At 44.4% G+C, this 27391-nt stretch overlaps 1 protein-coding gene across 1 annotated transcript in view; it reads left to right on the forward strand.

The window, feature by feature from the left end:
• The window catches only part of LOC124605132 (cytochrome P450 6k1-like), a 75486-nt gene that overhangs the window by 18798 nt on the left and 29297 nt on the right, over positions 1 to 27391 (forward strand). Inside the window, exons 3-4 of the mRNA XM_047136615.1 lie at positions 19127 to 19365; positions 23421 to 23683. Of these exons, the coding sequence (XP_046992571.1) occupies positions 19127 to 19365; positions 23421 to 23683 (502 nt within the window). The remainder of the gene's footprint in view (positions 1 to 19126; positions 19366 to 23420; positions 23684 to 27391) is intronic.

Below are 27391 nucleotides of genomic sequence, written 5' to 3' on the forward strand. Positions count from 1 at the left end.
ACGTGTAACCAATGGCACCCCATACCATTATGCCGGGTGATACGCCAGTACGGCGATGACGAATACACGCTTCCAATGTGCGTTCACCGCGATGTAGCCAAACACGGATACGACCATCATGATGCTGAAAACAGAACCTGGATTCATCCGAAAAAATCACGTGTTGCCATTCGTGCACCCAGGTTCCTCGATGAGTACACCAACGCAGGCGCTGCTGTCTGTGATGCAGCGTCAAGGGTAACCGCAGCCATGGTCTCCGAGCTGATAGCCCATGCTGCTGCAAACGTCGTCTAACTGTTCGTGTAGATGGTTGTTGTCTTGCAAACGTCCCCATCTGTTGACTCAGGAATCGAGACGTCGCTGCACGATCCGTTACGGCTGTAACTGCGGATAAGATGCCTGTCATCTCGACTCCTAGTGATACGAGGCCGTTAGGATCCAGCACAGCGTTCCGTATTACCCTCCTGAACCCACCGATTCCATATTCTGCTAACAGTCATTGGATCTCGACCAACGCTAGCAGCAATGTCGCGATACGATAAACCGCAATCGCGACAGGCTACAATCCGACCTTTATCAAAGTCGGAAACGTGATGGTACACACGTCTCCTCCTTACACGAGGCATCACAACAACGTTTCACCAGGCAACGCCGGTCAACTGCTGTTTGTGTATGAGAAATCGGTTGGAAACTTTCCTCATGTCAGCACGTTGTAGGTGTCGCCACCGGCGCCAACCTTGTGTGAATGCTCTGAAAAGCTAATCATTTGCGTAACACAGCATCTTCTTGCTGTCGGTTAAATTTCGCGTCTGTAGCACGTCATCTTCGTGGTGTAGCAATTCTAATGGCCAGTAGTGTACCTAGTTTTTTTTCCATCATACTTTTACGTAATTACGTACGAACCTGGTTTCATGCACTGATCTAACTATGTCCTGCAGTGGTTTGATGATAGCGTACTAACTCACGCTTCATTAAAAGGCGAGCACGAACCGCACGGCGTGTGGCATGCAACGCGTGGGGCGTGACGTGTGCGGCGACCACAACGGCCAGTCGCCTGAGGGCAGACGTCGTTGTTAATTGTGTCTGTAGTCCGAATTATTCCGAGTAAATCACTTAAGACTTAGACCCAACGATATGATATCGTCGTTTTGATATTTACCTACGTTGCCCCGGTAGCTTACCCGTATTTCAATTTCATACTTTATCAGTTTTAGATGTATTTCTTTTTGATTTATTTACTTAGCGGTACTTCGACGCGATGACACTTGGTTCTAAACATTATCACTTATGTTAAACTTAAATGGCAATACATTTTTCTTTGTTTTTTTAGAGTTTTTTAGTCTTTAAGTTTTATTTCACACTTTTTAATCTTTATATTTTACTAGAAGCACGGTACTATCGACACTCTATCCCCGCATTCACACAAATACTTTCCGGGATGAAACACGAAATTGCGACGCGAGATCGTTTTCGCTTATGTGATTTATGTGTTTCTTTCTTTAATTCTCACATACATTTATTGGAGCAAATGGCTCTAAGCACTACGGGACTTAACATCTGAGGTTATCAGTCCCCAAGAACTTAGAACTACTTAAACCTAACTAACCTAAGGACAGCACACACATCCATGCCCGAGGCAGGATTCTAACCTGACTGAAGCACCTAGAACCGCTCGGCCACAGCGGCCGGCATACATTTAATCGCTACGTTTCAGGAAACATAAGTTGTTGTTGTTGTTGTTGTGGTCTTCAGTCCTGAGTCTGGTTTGATGCAGCTCTCCATGCTACTCTATCCTGTGCAAGCTTTTTCATCTCCCAGTACCTACTGCAACCTACATCCTTCTGAATCTGCTTAGTGTATTCATCTCTTGGTCTCCCTCTACGATTTTTACCCTCCACGCTGCCCTCCAATACTAAATTGGTGATCCCTTGATGCCTCAGAACATGTACTACCAACCGATCCCTTCTTCTGGTCAAGTTGTGCCACAAACTTCTCTTCTCCCCAATACTATTCAATACTTCCTCATTAGTTATGTGATCTACCCATCTAATCTTCAGCATTCTTCTGTAGCACCACATTTCGAAAGCTTCTATTCTCTTCTTGTCCAAACTATTTATCATCCATGTTTCACTTCCATACATGGCTACACTCCATACAAATACTTTCAGAAACGACTTCCTGACACTTAAATCAATACTGGATGTTAACAAATTTCTCTTCTTCAGAAACGCTTTCCTTGCCATTGCCAGCCTACATTTTATATCCTCTCTACTTCGACCATCATCAGTTATTTTGCTCCCCAAATAGCAAAACTCCTTTACTACTTTAAGTGCCTCATTTCCTAATCTAATTCCCTCAGCATCACCCGACTTAATTAGACTACATTCCATTATCCTTGTTTTGCTTTTGTTGATGTTCATCTTATATCCTCCTTTCAGGACACTGTCCATTCCATTCAACTGCTCTTCCAAGTCCTTTGCTGTCTCTGACAGAATTACAATGTCATCGGCGAACCTCAAAGTTTTTATTTCTTCTCCATGAATTTTAATACATACTCCGAATTTTTCTTTTGTTTCCTTTACTGCTTGCTCAATATACAGATTGAATAACATCGGGGAGAGGCTACAACCCTGTCTCACTCCCTTCCCAACCACTGCCTCCCTTTCATGCCCCTCAACTCTTATAACTGCCTTCTGGAAACATAAGTACGGGCGATAATTCTAAATCAAGTTGGAAGAAAGTGAGCTGCCACTGCCCTCTCTTGCAGTAGGCTGCCTAAACCACTACATAAAAATCATTTGATTTAGTACTGACTGTAGAGCTCAAAAAGAGGTAAAAAAATATCTGCGAGAGCATATGTTTATCTTTTACAGTTGAATCACTACCACTCTTCTTCTGCTTTATAGGTGCTGAACGTGGGACTTCAAATGACAAAAATTATCGTTGTTGGCCAACCGTAAAAGATGAACATAGGTTCTCGTGTGCTTTTACTTAGACATTTTTGAGCTCTACAATCTGCTACTACGAAGCCTGAAGCAGCTCTTACGTATTACGTCGCGTGAATAAAGAGAGCGCGCTGGCGGAAAACATTTTTACTTAATTTATCAGACGAAATTTGAACAGCTAAACACACATTCATGGAACTAGCTAAGAACCATTCCGATTTCAAATTAAAAAAATTACAATTGGACCTTAAGTTTGGGAGCTACGCTGCCACAGATACACACCTTAAACTAGTAACAGCCTTCTGCTTGCGTCGGCGGTTAAAAAAGAGGCTTGGTGGAAGTTTACACGCTATCGGCAGAGGTAGACTTGTTCCACGCCCCATTTTCACAGTTTTTAAGTCGCTCTCTGACGTCCGATCAATCGGTCGTCAAGTCTCAATGAAACGAGGGCTCCTCTAAAGATATCCAACGCAGCTCGGCACGAAACGTCAGGAAATAAAAGAGGAAATATTCACCAGCAACTTCCACCACCGATCCTGAAAGCCTTCATCGTAATAATCGGAAGTAAAGATTACCACAAAAGCAAAAAGCGCGTTACAGGATTAAATGAAACTTCACATTTGTTACAAGAGTAGAAGAGTAGAGGCCACAACAACAGTGGATGAAATTATGAAGGAAAGGAAAACTCTGCGTCAACAACGTATGAGTTTCTGTCACTTTTATAACGAGCACGCACCATCATTAACTTCGGGTATCTACGGAACTAGATATGTATTTTGGTGCCTTGTGTTACACATGCACGAGTGGTACTTGGTGTCATCCATGCCACAGGCCTGAAGATAACGTAATTGGAACGTCGAAACTGGTTGCCTAAGAAAACAATATCAAAATAACGGCTGCTGGTACAGTACTATAACATTTAATTGGTCAGCCGCTGTTCCACAATCCTGAGCCCAAGATGGAGTTACATTTAAGAGGTGAGAAACTGAAGTGAAGCTGGCAATGATGATGTTTACGTACAAGAACTTTTTTTTTTTTTTGACAGCTTTCGAATTTCGGTTGTTCACTTGTCAGGAGTCCTGTATATAACACACAGCTAAGAAGGGTTTTCTGAATAAACACAGTCGATTATGTACAGTGAAAAATGGGTATATCTTACAATTATTTAAATTAAGTATTTTTATTACATTCAATGATAAGTCCTCCAAAAGAAGTTCTCCCGTCTGCTAATCCATTTTTTCACCTTTAGTGACGGTTTCCTTTTCATATCCTTCACTGCCACAGCGCACAATGCAGCGGGCACATAGAAACCAAGAACTGCTGATTTCCTTTCAGCACGCTATCCGCGCAGTACTGACCACGCTACACATTTCCTATTCGCTTTAGCGAGTGCTTCGTTGTGTGAAACTGGACGCTTAGTGATCAGATATACTGCAACGTCCTCGTCAATTCCGGGTATCTTCTTTATCATTTTCTACACTCCCTGATGCTCGCTGCACTCAACAGAACTCAGTCCAGAGAAATCGCGCTAGTCACAGTAACGGCTCGAGGAGTATGTTAAAGTTACACATTCCGGCTATCACAATAAATCTGTAATTGGATGTATATAATGGAACAAATCTTGTTGTTGTTGTTGTGGTCTTCAGTCCTGAGACTGGTTTGATGCAGCTCTCCATGCTACTCTATCCTGTGCAAGCTTCTTCATCTCCCAGTGCCTACTGCAGCCTACATCCTCCTGAATCTGTTTAGTGTATTCATCTCTTGGTCTCCCTCTACGATTTTTACCCTCCACGCTGCCCTCAAATATTAAATTGGTGATTTCTTGATGCCTCAGAACATGTCCTACCAACCGATCCCTTCTTCTAGTCAAGTTGTGCCACAAATTTCTCTTCTCCCCAATTCTAGTCAATACCTCCTCATTAGTTACGTGATCTATCCATCTACAGCATTCTTCTGTAACACCACATTTCAAAAGCTTCTATTCTCTTCTTGTCCAAACCAGTTATTGTCCATGTTTCACTTCCATACATGGCTACACTCCATACAAATACCTTCAAATCCCACTTCCTGACACTTAAATCTATACTCGATGTAACAAATTTCTCTTCTTTAGAAACGCTTTCCTTGCCATTGCCAGTCTATATTTTATATCCTCTCTACTTCGACCATCATCAGTTATTTTGCTTCCCAAATAGCAAAACTCCTTTACTACTTTAAGCGTTCATTTCCTAATTTAATTCCCTCAGCATCACCCGACTTAATCGGACTACATTCCCCTATCCTCGTTTTGCTTTTGTTGATGTTCATCTTATATTCTCCTTTCAAGGCACTGTCCATTCCGTTCAACTGCTCTTCCAAGTCCTTTGCTGTCTCTGACAGAATTACAATGTCATCGGCGAACCTCAAAGTTTTTCTCCATGGATTTTAATGCCTACTCCGAATTTTTCTTTTGTTTCCTTCACTGCTTGCTCAATATACAGATTAAATAACATCAGGGAGAGGCTACAACCCTGTCTCACTCCCTTTCCAACCACTGCTTCCCTTTCATGTCCCTCGACTCTTATAACTGCTATTTGGTTTCTGTACAGACTGTAAATAGCCTTTCGCTCCCTATATTTTACACCTGCAACCTTCAGAATATGAAAGAGAGTATTCCAGTCAACTTTGTCAAAAGCTTTCTCTAAGTCTACAAATGCTAGAAACGTAGGTTTGCCTTTCCTTAATCTAGCTTCTAAGATAAGTCGTAGGGTCAGTACTGCCTCACGTGTTCCAACATTTCTACGGAATCCAAACTGATCTTCCCCGAGGTCGGCTTCTACCAGTTTTTCCATTCGTCTGTAAAGAATTCGCGTTAGTATTTTGCATCCGTGACTTATTAAACTGATTGTTCAGTAATTTTCACATCTGTCAGCACCTGCTTTCTTTGGGATTGGAATTATTATATTCTTCTTGAAGTCTGAGGGTATTTCGCCTGTCTCATACATCTTGCTCACCAGATGGTAGAGTTTTGTCAGTACTGGCTCTCCCAAGGCCATCAATAGTTCTAATGGAATGTTGTCTACTGCCGGGGCCTTGTTTCGACTCAGGTCTTTCAGTGCTCTGTCAAATTCTTCAAGCAGTATCGTATCTCCCATTTCATCTTCATCTACATCCTCTTCCATTTCCCTAATATATTGCCCTCAAGTACATCGCCCTTGTATAGACCCTCTATATACTCCTTCCACCTTTCTGCTTTCCTTTCTTTGCTTAGAACTGGGTTTCCATCTGAGCTCTTGATCTTCATACAAGTGGTTCTCTTTGCTCCAAAGGTCTCTTTAATTTTCCTGTAGGCAGTATCTATCTTACCCCTAGTGAGAGAAGCCTTTACATACATTTGTGCTCTAGCCAACCCTGCTTAGCCATCTTAATATCACTTATCAGTATACAACAACATATTAAGCTTTTAGGGTCTTGACAGTAATTTAACATCCTTTTCCTAGTGAAAGAGAGATACTGTAGTGAATGGAAAGAAAAATGTGTTTCGCATGTAATGTAAACTGCAGTTGCCATGAAAAATATTGATGTTGTGTTCACCAAATAAGCTTGGTGTCGAACATAAGCGTGGTAGCCCTCTACCACAGAAAGAAGATGCTGTATTGAAGTGGCTTGCTAAGCACTCAGTAATCATATTGCTTCATCACAGGGCAAAATGGAACTGTACAGAATAATGGTGGCAACAGAGACTAAGACGCAATTAACAATAATTTATTAAAATAACTGTACAATGCCCGCCCGGATAGCCATGCGGGTTAAAGAGGCGCATTCGGAAATGCGGATCGAATCCGCCCAGTGGATTAGCGTCGAGGATCGGTGTGCCGTTCAGCGTGGATGTGATTTTTAGGTGATTTCCTTCATCTCACTGCTTGAATATCAGACTGTTACCCAAGTCCCATCTCAGTTACATGATTCCCAGAATTTTAGAAAACTAAAGCGCACTTTCACATCAATAACACTACACGCAGACAGTTGTACACGTATTCCGTCCCAGGGGTAACAGGGTGCGATAGGAAGGGCATCTGCACCACTTAAATTAACCATGCCAAATCCGACCCTAATCATGCCAATCATGCAACGATGTGGGCCCAATCGCAAGAAACAGAAGAAGTTTAAAATAACTTTACAAACACTGAACCTGAATATGAAGTTGAGTCATGGCAAGTTTGGTCACCAACTATGAACGCCAGTCTATTCTTGAAGGTAGTTGACCGTAATTGTCGCAAATGAGTGTGACTATAATATGAATTAAATGTTTATTTGACGCTACAGTAGCGACGCTATAGTCACAGTACATAATTTTTTCTTTAAAAGAATTATGCTTGTGATATATAGTGTTTTGAAGTGATACATAGTTAATGTATCTAGTAAATAGGACTTTAATTTGTTTTTTGTAATTGTCTGTGTGAAAGACTGTAACATAGTATTTCTTAATGGGAAGCAACGAACTGGTATTTTGTAATGTATGTATAACAATATTTTAGTTATTATAATGCTGTATTTCTTTGTTTTCATACTTTATCGACTATGCTTTTCTATCTAATTTTAAAGCTGTATACCAGTATTTTGGTTTGTATACCAGTTTTTGGTTTGTGTTTGTGTTTCAACTAGAGACTAGTTTCGTTAAAACTTGACAGTGGCGACATCAAGCGCCTGTTATTTTTATGAAGATCCTGTCTTGTGTTGTGTGTTTCTATACTTCAGTCATGCCCTCTAGTCACAGAATGGGTTACCAGGAAAATGGAGCAATGTTATGTTAGCAAGTTAGTAGTGTGTCAGTCCTATACGAGAGTGCAGCGTGTTTTGAAATACATAGTAAAATTGACATTCATAGTAAAAGTATGTGCTGCATTCAATATAGAGCTTGCCGTTCTTATTACACTTATGGTTTGGTTATTACATGTGTTTATCTCATCGGAATTGCCGCCATGATAATGATTAAATATACATATATGTGTTTAATTTTTCTGGAATCCATCCTCACCCGCCGCATCCACCAGCATCTCCGCCAGCACCGCCTCCTTCCCGTTACCCAGTGTGGCTTTCGGCCGTCCTTCTCTTCCGATGACCTTCTCCTTCACCTCACTCATCTCCTCTCCGAACAGCTTAATTCCCGTCGTACCGCTCTCTTCCTCTCCCATGACCTCGAACGAGCCTATGACCGCGCGTGGCATTCCGGTCTCCTCTTCAAGCTCCAAACCTTCGCCCTCCCTATTAACTACGTCCGTCTGATCGGCTCCTTTCTTTCCCAACGTCCTTCCTACGTCACCATCCACAACACGGATTCCTGCACCTTTTTCCCCTCAGCCGGTGTGCCCCAGGGCTCCGTCCTCTCCCCTCTTCTGTACCTCTTGTATACAGCGGACATGCCGCCGCCTTCACCCCCCATTCACCTTCTCCAGTACGCCGATGACACTGCCTTCCTTGCCCTTGCCCCCACCCTGCAGCGCTCCCAACACCTTCTCCAATCCCATCTTGACCAGTTCACCGCTTGGTGCAACCAGTGGTTGCTTAAGGTCAATCCTGCCAAACCCCAGGCGATCATTGTAGGCAAAACCACCCCTTCCTTCCGCCTCCTCGATTTCTACATCACCACCTATGGCCATCCTATCGCCCTCACCTCCACCCTTAAGTACTTTGGTGTCACCCTCGACCATCCCCTCTCCTGGACCCCCCACCTCCGGACGATCCAAGCCAAGGCACGCTCCCACCTCTGTCTCCTCAAACTCCTTTCCAGCCGAACTGGGGGCCTGGACCCCTACACCATACTCCATACCTATAAATCCCTCATTCGCCCTATTCTTTGCTACGCCCACCCTGCCTGGATCTCCGCTCCCCCTACCTTTTACAAATCCCTTCAGATCCTAGAACGCCATGCTCTTTGCCTCACCTATCGCATCCTTCTCCCCTCCCCCACACGGATCCTATATGACCTCATTCCCTTCCCTCACCTCCTCCTTTTCCTCGAATGGATACAGATCCTCTACACCTCCCGTAAACTCTATCTTCCTCACGCACTGGTCTCTCCCATCCTCTCCTGCCCCTGTCCGCTGCTGCGCCTGTACTTCCATGACCCACCTGCTCTCCATCTTTCCACTCTCCACACCCTCTCCCAAGGTGGCTTCCGCTAGCTCCCCCTCCCTGATGATGCCCTCCTCCCCTCCATCTATCCCTCCTACCAACTTTGATCCTCCCTCCCTCCTCCTGTGTCTTGTTCCTATGGGCACCCTTTCTCCCTTCTCTCCCTCCACCCTCTATTCCCACTCCTCCCCCGGGCCTCCCCTCCCTCTTTTCCTACTCCCGTCTCCTCTGCCATTGGCATCTTTGCTCACCCCTCTCCCTCCCCCTCCCCCTTCTTCCCCTCTTGGCAGGTCCCCGGATTTGTATACACTACATGGACATTTGTGCGCCAGAGATCATCGCCATCAGTTTCTCATGTGTGTGCCATCATGTTTGTGTTAGTGTTCACCGTCACACTCCAACGTTCACCTGTGCAATCGAATCATGTGTTTGTGCGCCGTGCCAACGTGTTTCAGTGTAATTTTCGTCGAATGTGAATGGCTCCGTGTTTTGTATTTCTGTGTCTACTGTTTTTTGCCTATCAATCTATCTATTATGTATCTTCTTCATGTTTTTTCTCATTGTCAACTTGAAGGCTGAAGAGCAGCATAAGATGCTGCTGCCAGCCTACCTATGTATATGTATAGGTATAAAAATTACAATAAAGGAAAAAAAATTAATTTTTAATCCCTCTGCCAGCGTGCCCCACGGCTCCATCCTTTCCCATCTCCTCTATCTCCTGTACACTGCTAATATGCCCAAACCTCCCCTGCCTGTTCATCTCCTCCAATATGCTGATGACACCGCCTTCCTAGCCCTATATCCTACCCTCCAACAGTTCCAACGTTCCCTCCAAACCCACCTTGACCAATTCACTGCTTGGTGCAACCAGTGAATCCTCCGTATCAACCCCTCCAAGACCCAGGCGATCATCATAGGATGCACCACCCACTCTTTCCATCTCCATGATATCTACCTCACCATTTATGGCCGTCGTATCAACCTCACTCCTACCCGAAAATACCTTGGCCTCACCCTCGACAGCCACCTCACCTGGACTCCCCATCCCCTTACCATCCAACACAAAGCTCACAACAGGCTCCACCTCCTGAAACGGCCAGACACGGGGTCTGCATCCTTCCACCACCCTTCACATCTACAAATCCTTGATGAGCCCCATCCTCTGTTATGCCAGCATTGCCTGCATTTCCACCCCTCCCAGGTTCTATAAATCACTCCAAATCCTCGAACGCCATGCACTCTGCCTCGCCTTCTGCATCTGCAGTCCACCCCCCACGCGCATCCTCTACGACCTCATCCCCTTCCCCCAACTTCTCCTTTTCCTTGAACACATCCACACACTATATGCTGTCCTTGATCCCCCTCACCCCCTGGTGTCTCCCTTCCTCTCCACCCCCAGCCCATTGCCGCGCCTTTACCATTATATCCCACCCTCTCTCCATCTCCACACCCTTCGCCTCCTATCCCAATGCAACTTCCACCATCTACCCCTCCCGGATGATGAGCTTTGCCCCAACATCTAACCTTGCTACCAACTCTAACCCCACATTCCTCCTGCCTCCTCCTCAGGGCTCCCTCTCCTCCCCCTCCCTTCTTCTGAGTGGCTTTCCCCTCCTACTCCCCCTCCCTCTCTTGCGCTCCCCTTCAGTGTCTCTGCACTCCCTCCTGCCTTGTCTTCCCTCTTCCTCTCCTGCCCCACCTGTCTCCTGCCTCTTGGTGCAGCCACTGATGACCCCCATTCCCTTTTCATCCCACCCCCTCCCCTGCCACCCCTTTCTCACCCCTCCTTTTCCATCTTCTCAGGTGTCTCCCTTGGCAGGTCCCACCTGGCAGTTTTATTCTTCATCGTGTGGGCTCCAACTGGGTTTAAAGTGTGTTGTTCCGGAGTGTTTTTAATACTGTGTCCAACTTTTAACCTGTGTGTGTGACTTCAGTGACTTTTTTGTATTCTATGAATCGCCAACTGTGTTCTTTAACTTTTGGTCGACTTTTTTAATTGTCTTCCCATGAACGTCTCCATGTCAGTGTACTTTTACCTCCATTATCTCCCTCATGTCGCCCTTTTTACTGCCTTATATGTAACATTTTATTCTTGTATTAGTTGTTATATCACTTGGCTCATAGCTTTTAAAGTATGCATTTTAGAGCCAATATACACTGTACATTTTTCTTCTTGTTTCAGTCAACACTACCTTCTTCCGAAGTACGGAAAGCAAGGAGGCAGCAGTAGAAGAGGTCCACTGATATAACTTTCGAATCGATCGTTTCCGGATCAGAATACCTTACCGTTCTTCATCGTTCCTGAAAGTTTGTAACGTCGTCACTGAATCACCCTGCATACTGCCACTGCTGGCAGAGCCATACTGGACATTCTACTAGTTTGTCAGCGGCGGATTGTGCCGCTGACAGCCCTCCCCTGCCCATATGGGGCATAGGAATGAATTCACAATAAAGAAAAAAAAATAATTCTTACCAGCCCCCTCTCTTCTATGTCCCCTCCCTCCATCAGGCCCCCCCTTTTCACCGTCATAGGTCTGGGTCACGTATCTAGTGCTGTTATAAGTGAGTGTTCAGTGTTGTGCATCTCCTCTCAGCGTTGCAATCAGCCACCTCTATCCCTAGTTGTGTTTTTTTTATCTCGTGCGAACAGAAACCAGACTGTCACCATGTTTTTTACTTGTGTCCATCTACTTCTTCATTCACATCATCACCGCAATGTTTTTTTTATATTTTAAATTCCACACATTACCGCCATTTTACAGTTTTTTACAATGTCACCATTATATCGCCGGTTTTTCTTCTTTGTTTCTATTCTCATTATGCGTTTTAACTTTTCTGTAGGCTGTAGAGCAACATATTGCGTTGCTGCCGGCCTCCCCCCCCCCTCTTTTGGGAGGAGGGGGGGGGATTGAAACCCAATAAAGAAAAAAATTTAATTTTTAGATTTATGAATTTGTATCACACAGGATACATTTGCAAGAATCTTTTGCAATTTTTACTGTGATGTAGTTTTTATCTGTTCTACATTAGGATATGGAATGAACGGTTGGGCAAGCATGGGAATAACTTGTTGTGACTTGATAGTGCCGCCATTGCCTCAGTTGCCTGCTATCATCATTTTTCGTAATTGTTGTTAGATGTATGGTCACAATTCCCATTATATATTCTACATGCAATGTTTTACATTTGAAAATAACGTAGTTCGTTGAAACCGCTAATGTAACCCCCTATTTTAAAGAAAAATGTTATTACTGTGACTATGGCTTCACTATCGTATTGTCAGATAAACAGCTGACTAACTAGTAGAATGTCCAGTATGGCTCTGTCAGCAATGGCAGTATGCAGGGTGATTCAGTGACGACGTTACAAACTTTCAGGAACGATGAAGAACGGTAAGGTATTCTGATCCGGAAACGATCGATTCGAAAGTTATATCAGTGGACCTGTTCTACTGCTGGTGCCTTGCTTTCCGTACTTTGGAAGAAGGTAGTGTTAACTGAAACAAGAAGAAAAATGTACAGTGTATATTGGCTCTAAAACGCATACTTTAAAAGCTATGAGCACTTGTTTAACGGAACGAAGATGTTTCATAGCAAAAAGAAGATGAACAAGTGCTCGTAGCTCTTAAGGTATTCATTTTAGAGCCCATGTTAAGAGACCATTTTTGCTTATTTTATTTACCATTTCTCAAAATATGGAAAGCAGTAGGGAAGGTCCACTGCCAGAGGTACCAGAACGATTTTCGCTTATAACTATCGATCCACTCGTTTCCAGACCATGGTCCCTTATATCAGACTGATATTTTACACTTCTCCATAATCCTTGAGGGCTCGTAACATCGTGAGGGAATCACCCTGTTTAAGTGGTGGCACAGTCCTTTAGTACACGCACACTGCTACACTTGACAGGATACTGCGACGCTGTGAGACTCTGGAGATCACATTATGAGTAAAGCAATGTGTCCGCTTATATCCACGGATGGAGGACGAATATTTATTTGCAGACTATTTGCCTGATTAAAACTACACGAGCTTTCGGCCAAGCACTCCTTGGCCAGTGTCAAGTGGTGTGACTGCCAGTGGGCTGTTGGTGCGCCTTACATACGCTAGCTTCGGGCTGTGACATCACTGGTGCCCGTGACATTGCCATATATGGACATGTTTTGAGTCGGTGCTCGATGTGCCCTCTTTAACCACGCGATCGCTGGATCTCACGCAGCGCAGGGCTGCAAGCCACCGTCTCTATTCAGGGTGTTTGCGGTAATTTTTATTTCAATAGCTTCCTTTATTAAACTGTCCCAGAAGCCATTAGAGCGAGCCACGACAGGGGTATCAGATTTTATGTGGTGACCGTTTTCTAACGAATGCTCAGCTAATGCAGATTTCTATGGATAGTGTAGGTGATAATACCTCTCATGTTCTTTCCTGCGTTGTTCCACAGTGCGCACTGTTGGTCCGATGTACTTCTGGCCACACTCACAAGGTATTTCATAGACTACAGGTGTTCTGAGACCTACTGCATCTTTAACTGGTCTCAATAATTGACGGATTTTCGTTGGAGTCCTGAAGATTGATTCGATCTTGTATATTTTCAACAGGCGGCTTATTTTGCCCGACACAGAGCCACAGAATTGCAACAAAGCAGTTTTTTTTCCTGCTCTTCGTCGGTGGTCTTATTCTGATATTTCCCATAAATCACTTCTTTCACCTGATGGGCGCTGTAGCTGTTATTCCTGAAAACCTTGCGTAGATGGCTCAGTTCATGGGGCAGGTTATCGTCGTCTGATATTACTCTTGCACGATGCGCCGATGTTTGTAAGTCAATATACAATTGAAAAGGTACCCACTACAGGTCTCAACTGGTCATGTACTACCGAGAGCTTGTGTGTATTTAAACGCGCTGTCAAGAATTACTAAACTCGTCAGAAATACTTACTCGCTTCCCACTGGAGACTTCTGCTGGCAACCATAAGAACTGCAGTGTCACATGCAGTGACACTGCACCACGGGCCATCTCGTGGCCCTCGAAATCAAAATGTGGTCCATTCCAAGCGCCCTATAAGGAGTTCTGATCGTTACTACCTGGAGCCACACTGTAGACTGGCCTCCCAGAGTAAAGCCCTCTATGTGTATGTGTGTCCACCGTATCTAATGCAGGTCACAGCATTTTGACATACGTTTGTTTGTTCTAAATGTGTGTACTGTTTACGCTTAAACGCTTCTTGCATCCTCCAAAAAATGCACAAGCACGAAAACGAGACGAAACACCATTCACTAGCACAAACTGCAGGAGTGGACGGCATGCTACTTAAGAAATACTGTAATATAATCGCTCTTGGATGAAAAATGAAATCCCCCTCTCCCACTTCCACTATCACTTCCTGGAGTGCCGCCCCTGGCATCCCCCCTTCCACCTTGCCTTCCCTCCCCCCACTCACCCCCACTCACTCCCCTCCTGTCTACCTCCACCTGTACTCCCTTTCCCCAGCATCCACACCTGCAATGGCTCCCACTCCTACCCCTGCCTTCACATATGCCTCAGCTGCCACCTCCACTGCAACCTCTCAGATGGTCAGCTTCTCCCCTCTCACCCCCCCCCCCCAACCAATCACTTCATCGTCTGCCTCCCCACCTGCACTGTGTCACACCTGGCCACAACTGACACCACAGAACCAACTGCACTTCCCAGCGCCTCCACCATGCCTGACTGATCTCTCTCTCCTCCCAGGCTACCCTCACCAAAGAACACCAGAAGTGTGTCAATGCCGACTCTGCTCCTGCCACTTCCAACAAAAATCACCTCCTCCTCCCCCTCCTGCCATCGTCTCCATGGATACCACCCCTCCTCCTGTCACCCATACCCCAGTCCCCACTTCACACCTTTGCCCTGTGAACCTCAAACCCCAAGTTCCTCGATGCCTGCACCCTCACCATGGAGACACAAAAATATCTCCCAGGTGCTCCCATCTCCCAACTGATTCCCCACAGGGACAGTCCTCATCAAATCGCCCTCCCCTCCTTTCATATGGACCTCCTCTGCATCCCTGATACCCTTCCTCTCCTCTTCCTCTCCTTGTCAGCCCCAGCCTCCCCATTGCCCCCAACCTACATGGCCATGATCAGCAAGCTCAGTCCAGTTATCATGGAGGATGAGGTGATGGCTGATATAAACTCTCACCCTGACCTGGAAATCTACTCTGCCTGCTGTATCCACAATGCCTCCAGTCCCACTTACCTCATGCAGGTCTTTTTGGAGTCCACCCCCTCCATCGACCACCTCTTCACCCAGAGTGCCCAGATTTTTCACAGCTGCCACCAAGATGAATCCTCCAAATCCCCTGTCCCAGACTGGTTTTTCCTCCTTCCCCCCTGAGTCTCTGCACTTCCTCCTCGGCTGTTTTACTCTCCTGTCCTTCCCTCCATGGCCTCCTTCTGGCGCGTCCCCCACACCATCCCCCCTTGTGTCTCCCCTTTACCACTGTCCCTTGTCCCCCTTTCTTCCTTTTTCCCTCTTATCCCTACCCCTGGCAGATCCTTCCAGTTTGTTCTTCATCATCAGTGTGCTTCATCAGCGTTGTGTTCGGTGCCATTCTACAGTGACATCAAGTGCTGTGGTTTTAATCTTGTGTTTGAATTGCATATAGTTTTGCTGTCCATGATTGTTCTGCGCTATGTCTCCCATCGTGTGGCTGCTATAATCATTCTGTAACTTTTATGCTCTGGCCATACTTCGTCTTGTGTTCTTTTAATCCTTACAGTGTGTGATTTTTTTGTGTAAAATACCTTTTTAGATTTTTATCTCCATTTTCACAGTCACCCCCTTTTTGATATGCTCTCTTCCATTATATTTCTCCTTTTTTATATCTACGTTCCACCATGTTTTCTCCTTTATCTACATCTACATGGATACTCTGCAAATCACACTTAAGTGCCTGGCAGAGGGTTCATTGAACCAACTTCACGCCGGCCGGAGTGGCCGTGCGGTTCTAGGCGCTACAGTCTGGAACCACGTGACCGCTATGGTCGCAGGTTCGAATCCTGCCTCGGGCATGGATGTGTGTGATGTCCTTAGGTTAGTTAGGTTTAAGTAGTTCTAAGTTCTAGAGAACTGATGGCCACAGCAGTTAACTCCCATAGTGCTCAGAGCCATTTTTGAACCACCTTCACAATTCTCTATTATTCAAATCTTGTATAGCGCGCGGAAAGAATGTACGAGCTCTGATTTCACTTATTTTGTCGTGGTGATCGTTCCGCCCAATGTAGGTCGGTGTCAACAAAATATTTTCGCATTCGGAGGAGAAAGCTGGTGATTGGAATTTCGTGAGAAGATTCCGTCGCAACAAAAAACGCTTTTCTTTTAATGATTTCCAGCCAAAATCCTGTATCATTTCAGTGACACTCTCTCCCATACTTCACGATAATACGAAACGTGCAGCCTTTCTTTGAACTTTTTCGATGTACTCCGTCAGTCCTATCTGGTAAGGATATCACACGGCGCAGGATATAGCACGGCGTATTCTAAAAGGGGACGGAAAAGTGTAGTGTAGGCAGTCTCCTTAGTAGGTCTGTTACATTTTCTAAGTGTCCTGCCAATAAAACGCAGCCTTTGGTTAGCCTTTCCCACAATATTTCCTATGTGTTCTTTCCAATTTAAGATGTTCGTAATTGTAATACCTAGGTATTTAGTTGAATTTACGGCTTTTAGATTTGACTGATTCATCGTGTAACCGAAGTTTAACGAGTTTTTTTTAGCACTCATGTGGATGACCTCACACTTTTCGTTATTTAAGGTCAACTGCCACTTTTCGCACCATTCAGATATTTTTTCTAAATCGTTTTGCAGTTTGTTTTGATCTTCTGACGACTTTATTAGTCGATAAAAGACAGCGTCATCTGCAAACAAACGAAGACGGCTGCTCTGATTGTCTCCCAAATAGTTTATATAGATAAGGAACAGCAAAGGGCGTTAACACTACCTTGGGGAACGCCTGAAATCACTTCTGTTTTACTCGATGACTTTCCGTCAATTACCACGAACTGCGAGCTCTATGACAGGAAATCGTGAATCCAGTCACATAACTGAGACGATGTTCCATAACCACTCAATTTCACTACGAGCCGCTTGTGTGGTACAGTGTCAAAAGCCTTCCGGAAATCGAGGAATACGGAATCGATCTGAAATCCCTTGTCAATAGCACTCAGCACTTTATGTGAATAAAGAGATAGTTGTGTTTCACAGGAACGATGTTTCCTAAACCCATGTTGACTGTGTGTCAGTAGACCGTTTCCTTCGAGGTAATTCATAATGTTCGCACACAATATATGTTCTAAAATCCTGGTGCATATCGACGTTAACGATATGGGCCTGTAATTTAGTGACTTACTCCAACTATCTTTCTTGAATATTGGTGTGACCTGTGCAACTTTCCTGTTTTTGGGTACGGATCTTCCGTCGAGCGAACGGTTGTATATGAGTGTTAAGTATGGAGCTAGTGCATCAGCATACTCCGAAAGGAACCTAATTGGTATACAGTCTGGACCAGAAGACTTGCTTTTACTAAGTGATTTGAGTTGCTTCACTACTCCGAGGATATTTACTTCTACGTTACTCACCTTGGCAGCTGTTCTCGACTAGAATTCTGGAATATTTACTTCGTCTTCTTTTGTGAAGGCATTTCGGAAGGCTGTGATTAGTAAATCTGCTTTGGCAGCACTGTCTTCGATAGTATCTCCATTGCTGTCGCGCAGAGAAGGCATTCATTGTTTCTTGCCGCTAACATACTTCACATACGACCAGAATCTCTGTGGATTTTCTGCCATGTTTCGAGACAAAGTTTCGTTGTGGAAACTGTTATAGGCGTCTCGCATTGAACTCCGCGCTAAATTTCGAGCTTCTGTAAAGGATCGCCAATCTTGTGGATTTTGCGTCTGCTTAAATTTGGCATGTTTGTTTCGTTGTTCCTGCAACAGTGTTCTAACCAGTTCTGTGTATCAAGGAGGATCAGCTCCGTCGTTTGTTAATTTGTTTGGTATAAACCTCTCAATTGCTGTCGATACTATTTCATTGAATTTAAGCCACATCTCGTCTACACTTGTATTATTAATTTGGAATGAGTGGAGATTGTCTCTCAGGAAGGCGTCAAGTGAATTTTTATCTGCTTTTCTGAATAGGTATGTTTTTCGCTTATTTTTCGAGGATTTGGAAATTACAATATCAATCTCGCTACGACAGCCCTGTGTTCACTAATCCCTATATCGGTTTTGATGCTGGTTATTAACTGTGGATTATTTGTTTCTAAGAGGTCAAGGGTGTTTTCACAACCGTTTAGTATTCGCATGTGCTCATGAACTAACTGCTCGAAATAATTTTCAGAGAATGCGTTTATGCGTTTATGTTGTTTTAAATGTCTTCCTTTTATACACTTAATGTCTCGCGGCTGAAGATCAGCACCTACGCAAGTGCCAGCTTGTCCCAGATGAGGAACTGAAATGCAACAAAGGAAAAAAACACAAAAAGAAAAATGAAGCATTTTAAAGGTATTGGTGGTCGGTCGAGTTCTCCATCTTTCTTGTGACAGATTGGCCATGCGAACACGTTTGTGAACTTGGGCATCCGTAGCATCCAGCAGACCTTCTGGATAGATTGGAAGGCTATGGGGGGCAGCGATAGCAGTCACTTATGGCCCATTAGTACCTAGGGATGCACAATTCGACGTAGGCGGAGCCCCAGCTTTCTGGATATGACTGTTCACTATATTGTCTTTGGGACAAACGTTTCAGTGTCACAACTCATAGTGATCGCTGAAATATATTATAGCTGACCTTACATAGCCAACAATGACGAAACGAGTTCTTTGGGGTTTTCGGGATTTAACTCATGCATAAAAAGGGGCGGGGCAGCGTGGGGGTTTTCAAACGACACTGAAGCGTTGATATGCACCTGTTGTTCTATTAGTCTCTTCCATGAACCTAGTTCACATTTAGTGTGAATACGACAATTTTGGTGACCTGTAATTGTTATGAAACGAGAGAGTTGTTAGTTTATCTCGTCTTCCCGTGCCATTTCAGGTGAGAGGTATGTCGGATTTTATGGATTTGATCGTCCTATGCTGCTTATCCGCGACCCAGACCTGCTTCGCAACGTCCTTGTCAAGGATTTCACGACGTTCCACGACAGGGGAAGTTTCATCGACAACGGAGATCCGCTGAACAGGCACCTCCTCGCGTTGGCAGGAAAGGAGTGGCGACGGCTGAGAACCAAGTTAAGCCCCACGTTCACATCTGGCAAACTGAAGGGCATGTTCAAGGTGAGTCGTTATGCGGTGCTAGAGCACGGTGTAATCATTTTCTGCTACAGATTCAAAGGTCGAGAGACAAAACTTATCTCTCGTAGCCTGTAAATATTTTTCTTATATGAAGATTGATGGAAGAGTGTAGACAGAATGTGAATCCTGCTAGAATCCATAGGTCCCGAACCGATTGTAGTTTCATTGTTTCCTCAAATCATCACTTGGTAATTTTGGCACTTTCCAGCAGAAAAATGATTTGCCTTAATCCGCAGTAATGTTTGGACAGACGATGGAAATTTTATTTATGTTTCCCTTTAGTGTTTATGCCTCTTATGCAGGTATAGATTAAACCTTACAAATAATAAACTTTAATCTGCATGACGAAATACATAACCATTTTATATCGATATTATGGCTTTCCCTGTAGGCTTCACTCGAAAAAAATCGGTAGTTCCTACGTCACACTCTTGTAGGCTGATTGCCGTCCATGAGGAAATAGCAGAACTGACTTTTCACATTTTCCAGCTAATTACCCAGTGAATAATTAACCTGAAAACGCCATCTGTCTTTGCTCACAGCTATGTTCTCTAAGTAAATTGAAAGTCTCATGAAGAGCGTAATGTTCCCATTCCATTCATCTATTGCCACCAGCATGTCTGAATGTTATGTACAGTCGTAAGGCGAGAGGTCAGACGTAATCCAGGAAGCCGGCTCACACTCTAGTGGTCAGAACAATACTCCAAGGTATATGTCATAATGATGGAATGATGACTTGATCAAATATTGATTCGCATAAGGTTAGTATTGGCCTAATGTTAATAGAGCGTCATACATGATATATATTATTAGATTCGCCAGACCAATAACAACAAAGTAAATGGAAATCGTGCTTTACTTTAACCTCGAACACTTTTGCGATGGCTTCAGATTAGCGAAGTTGCTAAATTTCAGGCAAAATATTTTATTTGCCTAACTCCGTAACCAAAAATTTTCGGACCTAAGTTTATATGAACTTTTTTCTTTCGTTTCACTTGTAGAATAACATATTAAAATAATTGCGTATCTTCGCGAATCATCCTGAGTATTAATTCAAAGTACTTTAGTTAAGTCAAAGGGCATGCCTGGAGGGATTTGCGATTTGAAACCACCTATTGCTGAATTTAAGGAGGAAAAAAGGACGCAGAAACGAAAAGTACAACATGTGGAATGGATTGAAGACCTCGCATTTTAAGTGAATTCGACTGCACGCTACCACAGTAAGATATTGCGAGATGAGAAACAAGTCATTTCTGATTTTATGGAGGTGCGTTTAAAAAGAAATTCGCAGGGAAAAATTCTGAAGAAAGCACACCGTCGAATTTCCTAATACCACTGGCGTTAAAGAAAACGTGCGGTCTGAAGAATTCATTGTGGCCTTGAAAGAATTATATGGACAGTTTTCTATACGTTTTGCGGACATTTCCCAACTTACACCTGTTTTCGAACAGTTTTCGATACCGTTTGCTTTTTCAGATGAAAGTGCCTCTGTGTGTTTACAAATGGAACTGACTGATCTGCAATGTAATTTCTGTTTAAAAGCCAAATTCTTTTACGTTAAAAATGTCCTGGAGGACTATGTTGTTTCCATCAGAAAGAGTTTGCACATCTCCATAGTGAGACTGAGAATGCGGTATCAATGTATGGATCAATATATTTTCATGAAAAGGGTTCTTTCCGATTATGAAACTAAATTCATCACGATTATGTGACATCCAGACTGCGAAAATCTGTGAAACTGTCTGTGTCACTACGTTGCCGGCAGCTTGTAGCAGACAAAACTTGTGTTAAGTCTTCAGCACTCCAAAAATAAATTAAATAACACTAATAATTTGTTTTGTTTGTGGCCTATAGTGTTGTGAAATTTGGGACTGTATTTCCATTTAAATGCGAAACTTTCGCCGTTTTCCTCTCTTCCCCCTCCTAACGCTGAGACACCGTGGCATTGCGGTGGGGGAAGTTTGCAACCAGGCAAGAGAGCTATGGCACACGAGCAAGAGAACTACTCGCGTGCCGAATTCTTGGTCGTCCCTGATCTACAGGTATGCTGACCAGTACTGCGTGTAGAAGGCAGCGTGGGGGGTGTCTTTTCACCGATTTCAGATAAAGCACACATGTTCCAGCTGTCCCACCGCTAATCTTCTCTTCCCTACCGCCTTGGCACCCGTGAGAAACTGTCATCTGTTCCAAAAATAATTTGTGCGACATCAGGTCTATTATTGGTTGATTTTGCAAACTCCTAGTCTATAGTTTTCTCTGGTTGAAGTGTTCCTTTTGCCGATCAGAATCACCTACCTTTGACTGCATCTGTACTCAAACTGTCAGCGCAACTTTTGAGTGGATGTTCATGAAGTACATCTTCAACTGCACTGCTTACCTATTTTGATCATCTCTGATCTCAATTCTGATGTGAGTGATTTTGTTTCCTCTGCACTGCGACGTTTCAGTATTGTGTGTATTTTAGTATTTATATGTCCTTAGCGTGGAAGATACACTATGTGATAAAAAGTATCAGGACACCTGACGGGAAGTCACTTACAACGCCGTCCATCGGTAATGCAGGAATTCAGTATGGTGTTGTTCCATTTTTAGCCTTGATGACAGCTTCCTCTCTCGCAGGCATACGTTCAATCAGATGCTGGAAGGATTCTTGCGGAATGGCAGCCCATTCTTCAAGGAGGGCTGCACTGAGCGGTATCGATGTCGGTCGGTGAGGCCTCGCACGAGGTCTGCGTTCCAAGCATTCCAAAGGTGTTCTATAGGATTCGGTTCAGGACTCCGTGCAGGGCCGGCCGCTGTGGCTGAGCGGTTCTAGGCGCTTGAGTCTGGAACCGCGCTGCTGCTCCGGTCGCATGTTAGAATCCTGTCTCGAGCACGGATGTGTGTGATGTCCGTAGGTTAGTTAGGTTTAAGTAGTTCTAAGTCTAGGGGACTGATGACCTCAGATGTCAAGTTCCATAGTGCTTAGAGCCATTTGACCCATTTGACTCTGTGCAGGCCAGTCCATTATAGGGATGTTATTGTCGTGTAACCACTTCACCACAGGCCGTGCATTATGAACAGGTGCTCGATCGTGTTGAAAGGTGTAATCGCTCTTCAACAGTGGAAAGCGAGAAGGTACCTAAAACATCAGTGTATGCCTGTGCTGTGATAGTGCCCCACTAAACAACAAGGGGTGCAAGCCCCCTCCATGAAAAACACGATCACACCATGACACCGCCGCCTCCTAACTTTACTGTTGGCACCACACTCGCTGGCAGATGACGTTCATCTGCCATCGGATCGCCACATTGTGTACAGTGATGCGTCACTCCACACAACTTTCTGCCACTGTTCAGTCGTCCAATGTTTAAGCTCCTTACACAAAGCTAGGCATCATTTGGCATTTACCAGCGTTATGTGTGGCTTATGAGCAGCCGCTCGACCATGAAATCCAAGTTTTCTCACCTCCCACCTAATTGTCGTAGTACTTGCAGTGGATCCTGAGCAGTTTGGAATTCCTGCGTGGTGGTCTGGATATATGTCTGCCTATTACACATTACGACCTCTTCAAGTGTCGGCGGTCTCTGTCAGTCAACAGACGAGGTAGGCCTGTACACTTTTGTGCTGTACCTGTCGCTTCACGTTTCCACTTCACTATCTCATCGGAAACAGTTTAAGTATGGAAGTTCAGGAGTGTGGAAATCTCGCGTACAGACGTATGACACAAGTGACACCAAATCGCCTGACCACGTTTGAAGTCTGTGAGTTTCGCAGAGCGCCCCATTCCGCTCTCTTACAATGTCTAATGACTATTGAGGTCGCTGATATGGAGTTCGTGGCAGTAGATGGCAGCATAATGCACCTAATATGAAAAACGTATGTGTTTGGGGGCGTCCGGATACTTTTGATCACAGAGTGTATGTTTCAATGACTTCGAATAAAAAAAATGAAATATTTACAGACTCGTTCATAACCCTGTAACATGCTAGTCTGCTGAAGCACACTGTCCTGCTATGTCCATTGGCAGCGAGACATTTTGTCTGTTTGTCTGACAGATTATCCAGGACTGCGGGAGGGAGATGGCGGACGTGGTGGGAGAAATGGAGGACCGCGGGGAGTCTGTGGAAGTTCGGGAGCTGATAGCGCGGTTCACCACTGACGTCATCTCCTCCGTCGCCTTCGGCCAGGAGTGCAACTGCCTGCGGAACCCAGAGCACGAGTTCCGGCAGTGGGGCAGAAAGATGTTCGAGCCCTCTACGGCCACGGGCATCTTTTTCCTTCTGGTCTTGCTCAGACCGACGCTACTTGCTGGCCTCAGGTAAGATCTCCCATACTCCATTCCAGCAAAGAAAATAAGTCGATACAAGAGGGCTGATACGATCAGCGAAGTTGCGCAGTACCGGTCTCGCAATGAGGAGCATAGCGGTTCAAACCCCCTTCGACCTGTGTCGCAAAGTGCAGCTTAAACTTACCAGTAGATGTCGATAGATCATATGATCTTAACTTTCAGCCAGTGGTTCTTGCCACGTATGATGAGATAGAAACTGAGGAAACGAAGAGATGTCAATCGCCAAACGGTAGTTTCCTGCTGTGACACGTGGAATGCGAATTTAAGCTACAGCGGGAAACAGAGTTCCTTACAACTATTGAACACCGTGAAACTTTTGTTTTAGGACTCAGATACCACTGTGGCACACATGTATATGTCAGCATCTAGGATGGTGGCATGTTTCACTGACAATAACTCGAGTGATGCTTATTCTGCGGACGTTAGGAATCCAAGAACCCGTTTGTCACATACGTTACCTCTTCCCTAGATTCTGGGAGGCACTCTCCGTGGGGAGTTAATGTTCAGCTGTGTACTCTAAAGAAGTCATGAGGAAACGCACCATTGCTATTTTGAGTGGGAGCTTGGGAACTTTTTGTCACGCTCTCACAATGCATCCGCAGCTGTTCCTGTCGGATTTTCGTTGCATGGTACATCCGCCTCGTGTTTGCTCGGGAAGTGTTGGTGCCCTCGCTATGTCTGTCATGCGAACCAGGAAATCTTGTCTGTATACAAAGTGAAGCGCAGCGCACAATAAATCATTTCTGAGACCCGCCAGGTATGCCTCCTCTACGTAGCCCAAGCATCTTATCCCGCAAAACGTAATGTAAATCACGATGATACCTTACGATTTCAGCTCACACCCGCACATAGTCGCTCGCACCACTTCCAGTCAAAAATATTTAAGCACTTTTAGAGTTTATCATCCTAACAGTCTGCACACACACATTAGGATTTGTTATTTTTGTCCACACTGGCATCCTAAGCGTCTATGCTGACACATAGCATCCTTCCTATATTTGTTTAACTGTTGTACCTTTTTTACCATTTCTAAATACCTTTTTGTTACGACTATTTATTGTAAAGACTGTTTTAATTTCTTGTTTTTCTGAAGATCCTCCTGATTTTCTTTGAAATGGCATGCAATCTTCTGTTTCTAGCGAGAAGCAAATTTTTCATTATGAGAGTTTACTTTATGCTGTGTTTAGGTATATCTGGTTTATTTTCGTTTTTTCTGCCTTTGGTCTTAATTTTCCTTTTAATAGGAACAGAACACTCCCACACAGTATCTAACGGGAGGCCCCCAACCTCTAAGGTGGTTGTCCTTAAGTAATGTACTCTGATGCTAATCCAAACTTCACTGTCCGTCTTTCGCCACCCACCTATAGCGGGATGATCTTTAATTTCTCATTCTGACACGACTTTTCCTTAAAGTAGTCTCTGAGGCAGAGGTGACCACCTCTGACACAGTGCATTAGCACAGGGATCACAACTTTGTGGCTGGTTGACAACCATTGGTCTGTTACACGTTCCAACGTGAGTTTGATTTTTAGACGGTTTTCCAAGTTCGTTTAGACAGTTCCTGGGCTGATCCCCGATCTCCGGTTCTTAAAATACGATACACAAACATTTAAATACGATAAAAAACAAAATAATGTTTACACGTATCATAGATACTTGGCGCACGCCACTTCCCTCCATAAGATTCGAAACATTTCTCATATCTGTCGTGACCAGATTGACTCTGAATCTGAAAATTACGTTACCGAAGAAGACAACAAAAATGCATCGGCTGACTGAGAGGAATTAGAAAGTCAAACCCTAATTTATGACAAACATTGACATAACGCACTGTTACAGTAAGCGGCAGAGTACAGGGGTACGTTATCAAATATTGACTTTGACCTCCAACCAGTACTACGTCCTTCAAGACCAGCCGCACTTCCTCAATCTATCATCCCAATTGATCTTACTTCCAGTACGGATATCAGTATGAATGTTGCCTAATTAAGTTTACAACACGACCACAATTGGGGAATTTTAATAGACCTACAAACGAAGAAAAACTAATTTGACAAAAGTTATCCGTATTGTGGAGACCCAGTGTGCCAAAAGAAGTGGTTGTACATTCGTAATTGCATCGAAACCAAATAAAAGATGTCGCTTATCATAATTCATAGAACTTGCTCAAAAGCGAGTATACCGATACCAGTGGTACAAAACCCACACACTATAATTTCACTCACGTAAACTTTATTTTGTATAGATGTCATAGCACAGCTAATCTACGTTGGGGAGATTAATGCTCTCTGCCACGCAGGACTCAGCACACTTCGCCAGGATTGAAACTTCCTGGAAGATTAAAACTGTGTGCCCGACCGAGACTCGAACTCGGGACCTTTGCCTTTCGCGGGCAAGTGCTCTACCATCTGAGCTACCGAAGCACGACTCACGCCCGGTACTCACAGCTTTACTTCTGCCAGTACCTCGTCCCCTACCTTCCAAACTTCTTCGCCAGGATTGTTTGTAAAAGCCGGAAGCAATTGATTAGATATTCTCCAAGCGGAAACTATCCACTAAATTACAAGTCACGACCAAAACTCCATCATCGACGACAATATCACAACACCTGAGTAGTTAACAGGCTGATAGTACGCCGTGCCCAACCTACCATTATACTCGGGACTGATACTCCGCATACAACGTAACTTCGCTCCTTAAATACTTAAAGCTAAGCCTTAGTAATTTCTCACCAGCAGAAATATACCTAAACACATTCATAAAGTTCACTGCCTGCGCGACGTTACTTAGACAGTGTTACTACCAGTATGAAAATTAATAAATCTTACTGTGCAATCAAGATGGAGCGACATTCTAAGCATGCCCATCCGGTTCAACCTTCGAGCTGTCTCTCTGTTACACTCAGGGGGCTCACCACTCTTTGGTGTGTACTTGTTTGGCTACCATGGGGCCCCAGCTATTTTAGCACGACTTCCTCTTTCTGTGCTGGAAACCTACCCTCGACTATCTCTCACTTCCTCCGACTTTCCGGCGGATGATCCTTTCGATGCAGACCCTACCTGGACTTGGTTCATCCTGTTAGTGCAGATCCTGCCTGGACTTGGTTCACGATTTTGGTCTTGATTTCTGGTTTCAGCCCCAGCGCTATCCTCACCTTCTATTAACGATTATATGGTCGCCATTATTATGTTTGACCTTCCATCTTTTCCAAATTTTACAGAATTGCATTTTGTGCAGGGAAGGTCGCTAACTGTGGTATCATTCGGAATGAGTGGCACCATGGCAGATGGTAAACATAAGAAGCTAGTTAAACTTTCTCCTGCTGGTGGGCTCACGGCTCCAGCAGTCTCTTCAGATGGAAAGGCCATGTTATGATGTAATTAAATACAATCCAAATGCATTTCCTTCCCTGGCCACGCCATGAGAGGAACCCAGGAATAGATAACAAGGGGAAAAAATCCTTCCCCCAATACCTGGTCTGTACCAGAATCAATGGGGTCACCTTTTTGGCCTCAAAGGCCACATTCAAGACAAATACAGGGAAGTTGCAGCCATTCCAGAGCGATTCCCTCTTTATTGAAACGTTATCTTGTACCCAGTCACAGGCGCTGCTCTCTTGTGAAATGTTGTGTGACATTCCTGTAACTGTCACTTCCCACAAGAGTGAAAATTGACCAG

The sequence above is a fragment of the Schistocerca americana genome, chromosome 3 (assembly GCF_021461395.2).
Source record: "Schistocerca americana isolate TAMUIC-IGC-003095 chromosome 3, iqSchAmer2.1, whole genome shotgun sequence".
NCBI classification, from domain to species: Eukaryota; Metazoa; Arthropoda; class Insecta; order Orthoptera; family Acrididae; genus Schistocerca; species Schistocerca americana.